The 14,284-nt window shown below is 43.5% G+C and overlaps 1 protein-coding gene across 1 annotated transcript in view; it reads right to left on the reverse strand.

The window, feature by feature from the left end:
- The window catches only part of PLPBP (pyridoxal phosphate binding protein), a 67,419-nt gene that overhangs the window by 22,369 nt on the left and 30,766 nt on the right, over positions 1–14,284 (reverse strand). Inside the window, exons 4-6 of the mRNA XM_069213454.1 lie at positions 14,180–14,255; positions 10,363–10,497; positions 5,075–5,217 (exon numbers count right to left, since the gene is read on the reverse strand). Coding sequence (XP_069069555.1) covers positions 5,075–5,217; positions 10,363–10,497; positions 14,180–14,255 — 354 coding nt within the window. The remainder of the gene's footprint in view (positions 1–5,074; positions 5,218–10,362; positions 10,498–14,179; positions 14,256–14,284) is intronic.

A 14,284-nucleotide genomic window follows, 5' to 3' on the forward strand; every position in this document is an offset into this window, starting at 1 on the left:
GACACAGGAAGAGGCAGCATTTCTCCTCAGCTCTTCTCCTTGACAGAGGTTCCTCTTGGTTCCCGAAGCAAAACTTGAAGAAATCTTAAGTCTGGGGTTTTGGGTACACTACTTATACCCCTCTCTGTCCTTGAAGTTGCCTGAATTCAAAGAAAAGTCTCTGTTGTTTACAGGATCCTGCCTTGCCCAGGCCTGGCCCCAGACACACACCAGGGAGTTGGAGACTGCATTGTGTGAGGGCAGGCACAGCCCATTCAGGTGTAAGTGACCACTCATCAGGATATGCAGGCTACACCCTAGCTCCCTTTGTGTCCTGTCTAGAGGAGATTAACAAACAGCCCAACTTTCAGTCAGAGACAGACAGGGAATCCACAAACTGGCAGTCACAGAATGGTTAAAGAAGAAAATGCCTACTTTATATAAAGGGCATTTTCAAACTAACAACCTAAAAACCAACTTTACCACAAGATGTATTTATAAATTGTGAGTTCAGAGACCCCAAACTCCATATCTCCATCTGCTCTCAAAGGGAAACTGCACTTTAAAAGATATTTATAGGCAGCCCCCATGTTAACATATGAGAGAGATAGGCCCTGCAACAGTGAAACACGGATATAGCAATATTTCACACAGTCAAACACATCAGTACATGTCCAACATTTAACATAGACTGCACCCTGCCCCTGGGGCTACCTAAGGCCTCCCTTAGGGGTCCCTTATATGTATAAAAAGGGAAGGCTTGGGCCTGGCAAGTGGCTACACTTGCCAGGCCGAATTGGCAGTTTAAAAACTGCACACACAGACACTTCAGTGGCAGGTCTGAGCCATGTTCACAGGGCTACTTATGTGGGAGGCACAATTAGTGCTGCAGGCCCACTAGTAGCATTTGATTTACAGGCCCTAGGCACCTCTAGTGCACTTTACTAGGGACTTACTAGTAAATCAAATATGCCAATTATGGAAGAGCCAAATACACATACAGTTTCACATAGGGACCACTTGCACTTCAGCAATGGTCAGCAGTGGTAAAGTGCCCAGAGTAACAAAAACAGCAAAAACAGAGTCCAGCGCACAGCAACAAGCTAGTAAGTAGAGGCAAAAAGTTAGGGGGAGACCACACCAAGGATGCCACGTCTAACATCAGTGAATGTACTTTGGCTTTCAGCATGATGGAGGCCGCATATAAAACCTATTTGCATGCGGGCTGCATCTCCCTAGATAGATGTCAAGCCTTTGATGCCCTTGGGTAAGACTTCATGCTAGTAGCGTTGACTCAATATGGTCCCCAGACTTACATACAATGGATACGCCTTCTTTACACGAAACCTATGGCGAGGGCCAAAACTGGAGCCCTTATTTCACACTCCTATAACATATACCGGGGAACCAGGCAGAGTTGCCCACTTTCTCCCCTGTTGTTTGTTCCAGCGATCAAACCCTTAGCACTTCGTCTCCATCTGAGCTCACCAACGTGGGGCATATCTAAGGGCTGCAGGACCCATGCAGTATCCCTATACGCAGATGATACCATACTGTATATCAGGAACCTTCACATGGGGCTAGATGAGATCACGCAGATCCTGGGTGCTCTTAGTAGCCTGTCTGGTCTACATAGTGATGTGGATAAATCCTGCACCTTTCCCCCCCCCCCCCCCCCAAAGAAAATAGATCAATCCATGTTGTGGTTCGGCCAAGCAACTCTCCCTGTCGCACCAAATATGTTCAAATACTTGGGGGTACAGATATAATGAGAACCAGCGATTTGCTAGGGGGGAACCTAATGCGTTTGCTCGATTCTCTTAAAGTGCAAATAGCTTTCTGGGCCACCTTCCCACTGTCAATGGCAGGATGTCTGTCCAGAGTCAAGATGGTTATGCTACCATGGCTCCTGTATTTCTTTACAAACCTCCCAGTGATAGTTCCAGCTGTAGTAGTCCGAGTGTTAAACAGCATGCTGGTGGAGCTGATCTGGGGGCCAGGGTGTCGAAGAATTAGCCTCCTTAGGCTGCAACCACCGTCGGATGGTGGAGAATTGGGTGCTCCTGATTTTAAAGCATATTGCCTGGTGGGAGGGCTGCAGTCGCTATCTTCTTGGCTGGCTGGACACAACCTCTCGGAAATTGACTATAAGTTGTCGCAGCTGGCTGCAGGACAACTGCACGGTCTGATATACCCAGGAAGGATCGCCCCCTTAATCTGCCCATGCTATTGCAAGTACACATAAGTTATTGGAAAATGTCTCTAAAATACACTGCCCCTATGCTCCCCTATCACCCTAGTGCCCCCTTAAGAGGACGGCCAAGGGCGTCCGGAATGGTAAAGCAACGACTTGCTCCTTGGGGCGGGGACGAGGAATTAACACAGGGGGGCTTGTTTCTTGAATGGAACCTCATGACCCATGCAGACTTTGTGAGTGCTCATGATCTTCCCTCCTCCCTCTTCCTATTGCATGTAAGCATAGTTTGCTATGTACGTAAGTTGTAATGGGGAATTGTAGACACTTAGTTCACTGGCTCTATAGGGTGATTCTGACACATACGGGGACATCCCTGAAACCTCTAAAAGCTAGATGATAACATTTAAACCTTCAGTTTTCAGATCGCAACTGGACTGGACTGCTACAATACCCCTGAGAAGTCTCACAGAACACACACTTTAAACGTATATAGTTACATATATTGCACAGAGCATACATGACATTGCATATGCTCAATACGTTTGCCACTACTGCACTGTTATATCCCCGCTGTAAAAAAAACAGAATGCTGATTTAATGCACATGCTATGGGCCTGTCCCAAACTCAACCAGTACTGGAGAAACGTAGCTGTTGTACTGTCCGAAGTCACAGAAATCCCACAATGGCATGGCCCAGAACAATGCCTCTTGGGGTTCCACCTCAGACCCAGAGGTCCTAAGGTGGTGCTTAGATTTGCCAACATGGCCCTGTTGCTGGCAAAGTAATTGCTGACAAGAAACTGGAAATCCCCGAAGGCTCCTAGTTATCAACATGGCGGGAGGAGGTGAAGTGCTGGGGTCTAACTGAACGCATGGGTCTGCGTAGGAAGGAAAACCGGGGCCTCCACAGGCGCCCAATCTCTATGGCAAGGGATTCGCTTTTGGAAGCCTTTAAGGCATGTGACTTAGACTCTGGCACTGAGAGTTGAGCGCCCCCTGTGCTATTGCTGAGTGGCACTGAAGCCCAGCCTTGGCCCCATGACCCTAAAGTTGTCTATATCCGCAAATGTATCACACTGCAGTCTTCCCCTTAAGTCGCAGAACAGTACTGTACCTATTGCACTATGCTCCTTTTGGTGACGAGTTTATTACAGTTCAATGGGGAAGGGAAAGTTACGGGTTTTGATAAGGAATATTGCTGAAATAGGTAATGTACCTCAACTATGCAAACTGTTATCTAATACTTGATGGAAAATAATGGCTACTATGTAAGTTCCGGACAATGGTCTTACTGTTTTGGCTATACAAATTTTAGTGTAGAACCTGGTTTTAGGCTCAGAAAACCTAATTAAATGTGTGTTAAAAAAAAAAAAAAAAAAAACAGAAGATTGTGTCTTGTTATGTGTGGTGGTCCAACCAGTCCCAAATTTCAAGTAGGAATGTAATTTCTCTCCTCAGTCTATGCCATTATTGTTCAACATTACTGTAGCATCACCTTTTCAAAGCTGTGAACCAACTCGGCGATTGTGATTTTGTGGAATTAGCCTAGACCTATTGTTGGGTTTGGCGTAGAGTATGGCAAAAACTATCCCAAGATGTTCACCCATGTATGGTCATGCACAGTAGCCAACTTAGCATTATTTGTTTTATAACTTTACAAAAAACATCCTCAGATGGACACTGGGGCATGCAAATACATGGCCACACACAGCTGCCATCCTGGAATTTTGTTTAATTAAAAATGAAAAACACATTCTAAGATACCTGCCCAAGTGTCTGCTATCCTGGAATGGTTATGGCAATACTGTATGTTGAAACTAACAAGGATTGGCAAAGCCAATAGATCCGTGCCTATATTCAAAAGGTAAGACCCATTAGCTTTGCCAATGGTTGTTACAATAGCTTGCTATTTTCTTCATAAATACTATTAGTATTCAGAGATGTATTATATTACTACAAGGGCAGCCAGTTCATATGGTTTCGCTGTGACCGTTATCTGCTGGCCTTTGGAAAAGAGGAATCAGATATTTCGGATCCGTCAATACATAGTTTTCTAAAAATTATGCTAAGTAATGGACATTAAAGGGTTGCTATTTAAAAAAGCTTTGCTTGAGCACAGTTAACACCAAGCACTGGGAACTCTACAAAATTCAAAACATGCTTTGCAAACACAAATAACTGTAACATGGACTTCACTGATCACAAGTGTATGTAATTACCCAGGCATACACAAAAACATAATTAGTTAAGCAGCACTCTACACGATGTAATTATAGACTGAGGGATGCATTTAACTGTAGAGAAAAGCATAAAAGACTATGAAAGTGGTAGAGATGTGTAGGCCATGAATGGATTTAGCTTATCGAAGTACAAGGAATGAGATACAGTGGTTTGATGTGGGTGTCTGCAGGAGGGCATTACATTGCCATCATGATACAGAAAATGAGTGAGCTCCGGTTTATGAATGTTTCATGTTATCATTCCCATTCTTTGTAAGCTATGTTAAGGATCCAATGGGAAAACATGTTTTTCCCTTCATTGGGGAGGGGGTGGGGCTGGAGAGCAAAGAAGCCTATAGCGCATCCACAAATGAAAACGTACAGATGTCCACAGAGAGTCATTATCAAGCACTCTACTGGTGGCCTCAAGACCTTCCATGTCAGACCAATGTACAAGGATCGACTTTTCAGACCACTGCAATTTCAGCTGTATCTTCTAAGAATCTCTTAAAAAGCACACCTAGATAGGTTATGTAGTAAACAAAGGATATCCAACCATGATAAACAAGCTGGGTAACCTCTTACCCAAATGCCCTGCATAGCTTTCTGGGAAACACCAGTAATAGAAAGCTCTATAAAATGCAACAGAACAATTTGATACTTCTGGGGTGTATCTTACCTGAAAGTCTGGGTTTGGCCCCTGTTCCAGGTCATGGTCGTAGCTCCCGATTGTCATTAACCCGACCATCTCCAAGGATGGGCACTGCTTGATGATATGATCGACTGTTGCCACTGTATCTGCTGGCGGCAGGCCATGTTTACCTGAAGAATGAAAGGAAAGGAAGGAAATACATTAATGGTACTGTAAAATGTAAACTTTGCACTTGTATAGCGCACTACTCACCCGTTAGGGTCTCAAGGCGATGTACGCATACCGCTGTGGAACCCCTCCTGGCTTTTCCCTGTGAGGTACCCAGTCCTGGATAGCCCCAGGGTTAAGTAAAGCATCCAAGCACTGAGAGGGCCTTTGTGGAGATTAAGCAAGCTATTGCCCAGAGTTACAGAGTGGGACCCATTAATTAGATTTGGCACTGAGGCGAGAATGATCTGGTCCAAGGGAATTGAGCCCTAGACCCGCCGAGATGGGAATTGAACACTGGTCCTGGACCAGATCTCTGCAACAGCGTCTGCCGCTCTAACCATTGTGCCACACTTCTCCACTGTCTGTCCTGGACAGCTCTAAATAATGTCCAGCTGCTTTTCAGAAATTAAACATCACACGATATGTGGTCTGGCTAAAATCTATCTGTGATGCCGTAATCGCAGGATCTAATCAAGATCTTAAAGGGAGTATGCCCAAGAGCGAATTCACATTGATTCTTAACAACTTGGAATAATGCTTCAGTCAAAGTCTGAATTATACAAGTGCATAATATTTCTGGATTAAATTTACAGTCTCTCCAGTTTGACATATGGCAGAAGTACAGAACAAGTGTATTGCAACTCCAACAGGTAAAACATGAAATAAGACTTCTATACTGTTTCGAACACACTCAAAATAAAACAACTCAGCATTGCCCAATCAAACTCATTCTATTATGGTCCCTGAATATCCTCTGCCAAAGATCTAAGCCCAGGACTGGACCAATCACTTCACCACCCACTGCACCATCTCATGTACTATAGAGGAGGAAAAGAGGTAAAATATCCCATTTGTCCTCCACACCCATCCATGGTGGGGGTGAAGGGGGGGGGGGGGACTTGAGTTGTGGTGAAAGGGGGCAGAAAAAAGGGGATAAACTACTAAACAAGTTAAACACTTCCAGTCCACCCCAGATGTCAATACTCTCCTCAACACATACAACTCCAATAGGAGAACTCATGTCAATTGGTGGCTCCACTGAAAACCCAATCTTGGAGTACATTAAAACGCCATTAAAACTCCAGGGTGACCACAGGATTCCCAAAGTACTCTACTCACCGATCCCTGATCATCAGAGCTAAAGTCTCTTTCTGCAAAGGTCACCGCCAGAATGCCAACAAACAAAAATGAAGCCCTCTTCAAGGCTGTCAAACACTGCACCAATCATCTTCCAGAAACAAGTCCCTGCCTCAGTCAATAAATACAACATCATTAACCTTTTCTTCACTGAGCATATTGATAAAATCAGACCCAACAAAATTATTACTTCCACAGCACTTTTGCCTCCAGCCATCCCCCATCATCTGGCCACCAAATGGACTTCCTTCAATAAAGTCTTGCCCACTGATCTCTCTAATATCATCAACTACCTCAAGGTAACCTCCTATGAAGACAATACCTTTCCTTCTTCAATAATCAAATAGCTCCACGATGGAACCTCCTATAACCCTTCTTCACATTGTGCACACCTTCTTAAGCCAATGAAAATGTCCTGATGCCCTTAAGACAGGTCTGATCCCTCCCCTTCTAAAAATAATCCTTTAATTGTGCCAACATTACCAACTTTTGCTCTACTACACACCTCCCCTTCACAGGGAAAATCATTGAGAAAGCAGTTGCCACCCTGCTACAAGAGCATCTCAGCAACAGCTACCAATCACGCTTCAGACCACACTGCAGCAAAGATACTCTCCTTCTCATTGGCAGAGCAACCAGTGCTTCCTGCTTCACTTCTCTGCAGCCTTCAACACAGTCAACCATCCGGCTCTGATCAACATCCTGAAAATCTTGAAATGGTTTACATCCTACCTAACCAGTAGGCACCAGCTTGTTGCAAATAGCTTCTACAAGATCACAAACACTCCTGTCTCCTGTAAAATACCCCAGGTCTCCCTAATTTCATATATCAAATTTAACCTCTATATGGAACCTCTTGGATCCATTATCGCAGATGATACCCAACTGTACCTACCATATTCTGTACAGACACTCAAATTCTGTCTCAAAGTCATCTTATCTTGGAGGTCAACTAACTTACTGAAGCTAAACCCCCACAAAGATTAAAGTCCTTCTGTTTGTCAATAATCCCAAACAACCACCGGTTCAACACTGGCTCTCCGACTGAAACCTACTAGGATTCAACACCACCCCAGCAGACAGATCATGCAAAATCTCTGGGATTCATTCTCAACACATACAACTTGGTTCCAACCCTCCCTCTTGAAGACAGTGAAGCTATTCTGTCAAGAAGATAACTTCAGAGCAATAGTATAAGCTCCTGTCCTCTCCTATCGGGATGGAGGCACTGCCCTGCTTGACGGTTTTCCTGATACCACCAGAGCTCCCTTGAAATGTATCCTATAAGTAATGGCATGGCTGAAAGGCTCTAAGACATTCAAGCACATCAGATGCATGCTAAAAGCCCTAGACTGGCCTGCTATTACAGTCCAGATTATCTTGAGGAGAAGATGGATTCACTTAGAAAGCCATCAACAAGACCTCAGCTTACCTGGCAAACTAACTAGCCACGTTTGGGGAACGACGAGAAGCCTGCATATCACACTGCAAGAAGACAAACAACAGCAGACAATCCTTCTCGGTTAATGCACTCACAATCTGAAAGAACATCCTTATCAATGTCAGATCATCACTAATTCTCCTATAATTGAGGAAAAAGCTGAAAACCAAACTCTTCAAGAAGATCTACCCCTCTACCGACATCTTACCTTTAAACTTCCTCCAATAAATGTATTTTCATGGGGGTCATGCCAGCAATTCAGAGCTCTGTGGTGTTGAGCTAGGTTTGTGGTCTACATATACCAATATATACAAACATCAAAACAACCATAATGCAAAGCAGGGGGCATTTAAGTCAACAAACCGTGCATCCTCCAGATCAGATTGAAATGTCAACAGAGATAAATCAACACTTTTCCTGCCTCAGATCAATAAAAGCTGCATCACTGAGGCGTAACTTGTAATTAGCACCTACATACTTTGAAATGTTAGCAATAATAGTGTGCTTTACTTAAACATTACGAACAGGGATGAAATAGCCTGGTAGCTGAGGAATATGGCTGCATTCTTCCAAAACTCCTGTGATCCCAAATGCTTAGCTGACTCAACCTCCCTTCATTCTGACCCCGAGTTATAACATAATCTCCTTGTATACAAACTGATTTGGCTAATTCACAAAAATAATCGGTGTACGTGAGAAACAGAATGTGATTTTTTTTTTATTAACACATCAGCCCCTGATGCCAATTTTACACTCAAGGAAGAGCCAAGATTTGTAGAAGGTGCAGGTTCTAGCACACCCCTTATTCACAAAGAGAGCAAAGAGAGAGGAGGGGACACTGAAGGAAGGGGGTAGAAATATCCCATCTGCATGCAGATCCTGCACTCTAAGGCTCATAAAATAACGAGCATTAGAATACAGACTTACATTCCCAGCCCTAGAAAATTGGTGGATATGTAAACGTAAGCAGGATCATGTACTGCCTCACATCATCATGAACTTGTGGTTCATGGGAGCCAATGCATAACATAGCAGAAGGCCAGTGCCCAGTACCTTGTTATACATGAAGGGAAGTGATGGCAATGCAAGGGCAGTATATTTATTTGCTGCCCGGCCCTTCTTCTGACCACAGATCCTATTTGTTAATTTAGGCCAGCAGCCCAAGAAAAAAAAAGAAATAACTTTAGAATTTGACCATTACAAATGTTATTTTTGGGAATCAAAGTTATGAATCCATTTACATGTAGGTGATTTTCAAATCGAAAAGGTGTGAATCTGGATTAAATTAAAATTGGGATTTTTAGAGATTTCCATATTGTTGAAATTCTACCTTTGTTTAACTTTAATTCTGTAACATTTCACCCCTTTATGATAGCCTTTCTTTGGTTTATTATTATATGCACAGCATCTGTAAGTGGGTTCTGATATACAAGCATTTACATAGGGGTTTAACCCTTATTTCCTTTGCCTAAAAGGGGCAGTAATGGAGTTTAGGTTTCTCAACCACAATGCAGATTAAGGATATCCAGCTTGTATGAGTGTAACTAAAACACTTGTACGTTGAAAGACAACAGTTTTATCGCAAGCGGAGGTACTGGAACTGAGCACAGGTTAGGCTTGAAAGAAAATATGGTTATCATTAAATGTTCAACCAATGCTGCAAAAGGTTTGTAAACTGTTACTGAAGCCTCAGAGTTTGCAGCTGAAGTGAACTATAACATTCATTGGAAGGAAGAAAAAAATGGCTTGTGCTGTTGGATATCCCAGGACTTGATAGGAATAGCAAATATCGAAGAAGTGAAAATACAAGAGCAATCCTTTAACAGCATCAGAAGGAACCAAACCAGGGCTGGGCTGCAGCAAACATCCCAAAAGGTGAAAAAAATGCAGGGCAGGAGCAGCACATCCCTGAGTTAAGCAAATGATCGTTGACCTTGCCCACTGGTTCAACTATTGTAACAGACATTTCTGGGCAATGATACAGGCAACTCATCCTTGTTGGACAATAATCTCAAGGGAAGTGGGGTGGCTAACATGTCTCCATGGAATCCCCAAAACTGCCTCCCAGAGGTGGATGGCCTATAAGAAGCTAAATAGCTATTCAAGACAGGGTGGTGAATCGTATAGGAAGGTAGAGCTAGTCAAGCCTGCAGATGCATAAAGATGTGTCAAGATCCTTGCCTTGGAATAGTGATGTAATGTAGAAAGGCCTCTATGACAGCTGTGTGGTCCATACCAGATAGCAGTGGTATCAGTAGGGCACCTCTAAGGGTGGATGGGCCTCTGAGGCTGTGAAGCAGAGGACAGGATTAAGGGTAGAATGGCCTCTGGAATTCTGACCCAATGGTATCAGGATGGCAGCACTAAGTCTGCAGGGGCCTCTGGGTTTTTGAAGCAGTGATTTCAGGAGGGCAACAACAGAGCTGCATAGGCTGCTGGAGCTGTGATACTAGACATGTCTATGGAGCAGAAGCAACAAGTAGAGCTATTTAGTGATTACAAACACATCTCAGTCAGGGATACTCACTGTCTTCTCCACTTGTGTTCACCTGCACCATCACCTTCAGCCTTTCAGATGAACCTTTCTTCTTCCAGGAGCTGTTCACTTTGTCAGCCAGTTTAATTGAATCAACTGTTTCCAACATAAAGAGGTTTGGGACACCTAGAAAAAACAACAGCAACAGTTAAAGTACCTTTAAAGCAGGAAAACCTTACTATCAGCCCTTTCATTGCCACACATTTATTTTCCACTTTGGGTGCATGAGCACACACGAAGCTCTAATTAGACATATTAACAGATCTTCATTTCCATAACTAACACAGACATCAAAGAACACAGTGCAGACCTGAAAGTATATAATATACAAAGAGAAGTTCAAATTTGCAGGTTTCAATTCTGATAAAAGCTGTAAGAAAAAGATGGAGTATTTTGCTTATGCTGCATGATGTGTGTCTTCACTCAGAGCATACTTGCATAAGAGATCATGATGTGGCTCCTGAGTAGCTGCTTATATTCAAATTATAAAAAAATAAATAAAAAAAACTGGAGGAAGACAACAATCAAAACACACAAAATGATTTGGTCAAGGAAGGGTACAACAACAGTCTCTGTGGGAACAGGGACTGAAAAACAGCAGTTTCATAGTCTAATATCTAATAATAAGTGTTGAAACTTTCAAATGCAGTCAGAAGATAAGACTGCACAAACACAATCACCGAGCTGCTTCCATTCCAAAGAGTCTTACACAATACTTGTGATCACCTTCACTGTCATGCATGGCCTTCATTGTCGTCCTTTAAGCCACAAACTAAAAAGTTCACTAATCTATTTTATGGTGAACTACAACAAACCAGGATTAGTGTGGTATTGCAGTTGATTTCCACAATAAAACCTTGTGCACCAAGAGCTGGTTAAGTCTCACAAAGATTAAAACACAGAGCTGAATGTGGGGCATTGATAAAAATTGATGACCTTCAGAATATATCCGGGGTAGAGTTACAAACAAAGGGATTAGTTTCAATCACAAATATGTAACAGACAGATAACAGTCTCAATCTTCACAGTTATAGACAAAACAGTGGAATGTTAGCATGTGCTAGGTAGACCATGTCACTGCTCCAAGGTCTTTCTGAAATTGCACCCCTCTCATTAGAATATGTCACTACATATGCCCTCTGAAGAGGTCCTTATGATTCAATGCTACTTAATGGTTCTCTGCACATATGGGCCCTGTTTTTACAATGGACAAATCTTGTACACCTGGCTCACTCCTTTTAAGGACAGAGAAAGATCTTCTGCAGGGCTCTCACAAGTGTGCACCTCTGCCCAGAATTCAATAGGTCAAGCTGTACATTTCTGGCCCCACGTCAGCAAACACAACGACCATGTCTGTGGGCAAGTAGAGAGACCTAAAGCATCCCTCCGATATGGAGCCTAACACCACGTGAGACCTCCTTACCAAGCAGGGAGAGTTGATCCGTCAGTCTCCTGCAACCACATCCTTGGACCATCCATTTATGACATGGCTGTAGCTTATATACGCCTATCTGAGTGTGCAGAGGATGTGTGTGTGGAGTATGTGATGCATATGGCCACTCCCATACTGGATTCCATTTTGTATTTTTCACATCCCAGTGGTACCCACTATGGAGGATGGGAGAAAACCCAGACAGCCTATGTGAATTGCAGGACTCCTCCAGGACATTACAGGGATCTTTTGAGTGAGCAGACTTTTTCCATGTGGAGGAGAAGAAACAGTGGGTCCTTTTGAAGGTTTGGGAGTTCCCCCTGCCCTTTCTTGGCCCATTGTTTGTGGGAAGGGCTACCTCCCACAGGTTAACAATGGTTAAGTGGGACAGGCTTCCTTGTTATGGGTTTTTCCTCACAAGGGGCTCCTAACTGGACTCCAATTTCTTGCTAGCACCTTGAAACAAAGACCCTGAAACAATCAGTCTGCGTGGAATAAGCAAAAGGGCCCGAACTGCCCAAAACAGGTCTCAGAAGTGACTGTTGGCAAACACAACTACTGTCTGCAACTTTGCTATAAGGACTGGACAGACACTTCCTTCATTTTGTCAAGATTTCTCTATCGGTAACAGAGTTTGCATTCAGACAGAAGATCTCTTCTGTGCTCCAGAGTTAGGGAATCCACTGACAACAGCTCTTGCCAGGTACAGACATAGAAGATGGGGAAGTTAAAAAGCATATAATGAGCAGCTGCCAAGAGTCTGCGCTGAAGAAGAGAGATGGCAGACTGCTGAGTGGTGGAGAGCTGTGACTGCCACTGTATTGCAGTGAGGAGCTCCACACTCACTATGATGTGTGAGGTCCAGGTGACCTGAGTGCAACTGCAACCTGGGAGGTCATGTGAAATACCTAGAGCAGAGGGGCCTTCCTGAAGTTCAACAATATCCTTAGTGGTCGAATCAGCTTCTAGAAGCTAAAATATAGACTCATGGGTGCTCATCAACTTCCGACTATAGTCAGTGAGTGCACCGGACCGAGCTGTGCCATGGAAGAGGGTGAACCCTATTCACGGACCAGGGCATCAGCCATGACATAACTGAGTACTGTAGTTTGAGTTGGCTCCTAGCTTTGTTTCGGTGGGCGTGATACCTGGGTCTCAGGACAACCCATAGAGCAGGCCTCATCCAATTCCCAAGCAGTGTGACCACTGCACAGCTTCTCCAGTGCTAGTACTTGCACTGCCTACATTGATGTGATTAAGCATACACAGTCACATCTAGCCTGGACTACAACTATTATGGCTGGGCCATGGACAAGAGCAAATGAGTCGCACTCGGTAGGCCATACCAAGTGCACACCTCCTAGAGTGGCAAACCCACAGACTGGCAATAGACTTCAGGTGCAGCTGAATGAACTGCACCAAAGACAGGAAGGTACTCTGTCATTATGACCTGAAAAGAGTGAGGAGGCAATATCAAATTTTTGGGGACTGGAATTGATAACCCTTAGGCAGAAGGATGATGCAGGCCACTGGAGCTCCCCAAGGACAACTCTCCTGAGATTCCCCTAGGAGGGCCTTGAGACAATTATTATCACACAAGGCCAGGTCATAGGACACAATTTAGATTGCCTTTCAGTTTACTTAGTTACGAGTTATACTTCTTTTCACTTGCAAAACCGTCTAATGATGATGGACAGTAATTATTGTGTTTTATCCAAAAATACCTTTCCTTTAAAAACTAAAGTACTGGCTGAAAAATTATTATCAGATGTGTTTTTGTTACCACCTCCCCAATGGGACTGCTAACGTTTGGGTCTAGTGCCAAAGAGATGTACTTGGTGGTCAATCTGAGCTCAATATTGAGGTTACACCCTAAGACACCAGTAGTTAAATGCTCCAGTTTTCACAACTTGAGCCCTGTAACCCCTGCTTGTTATTGTCTTCTTGAAAAAGTCCCCACTTCTGAATTCCAGAACTGAAAGAGAGGCCAGGACTACCCCTGGCTTACTCCCATAACTTAAGAGTAGGTCAAGAGTATAACAGGAGTAAAGTCACACCTACTCACAGCAACAACTTTGTAATTCATGCCTTTATGTTTGCGCTTAAAATACACTCCCCTGCTTGCGTTTTACACTAATCTGTTACCAAACTAGTAAATGCTGAACCTTAAAACATTCCATGATGGGGGTCACACTTCTCTGCAGAAACCACATAATATGGGTAGGATCTCTTCAGAAAGCAATCAGTGCTAAGTAAACAACGTGGAAAGTATTGGGAGGATTGAAAATGTGGTACTATTAGCCACAGTTAACAAAACACCACACACAGCTACAACGTTAAACACAAAAAAGAAGAAATGTAAAGTAGCTAAATTACCAAGCAATTTGTTGATGTTGTTTTTCTGTAGGTGACCTATAAAATGCCATTGGATCTCTGGGCACGAGGACAGAATCTGAAATAAGAGATCAATTTTCTTAAAGT

The sequence above is a fragment of the Pleurodeles waltl genome, chromosome 11 (genome assembly GCF_031143425.1).
Source record: "Pleurodeles waltl isolate 20211129_DDA chromosome 11, aPleWal1.hap1.20221129, whole genome shotgun sequence".
Taxonomy (NCBI): Eukaryota; Metazoa; Chordata; class Amphibia; order Caudata; family Salamandridae; genus Pleurodeles; species Pleurodeles waltl.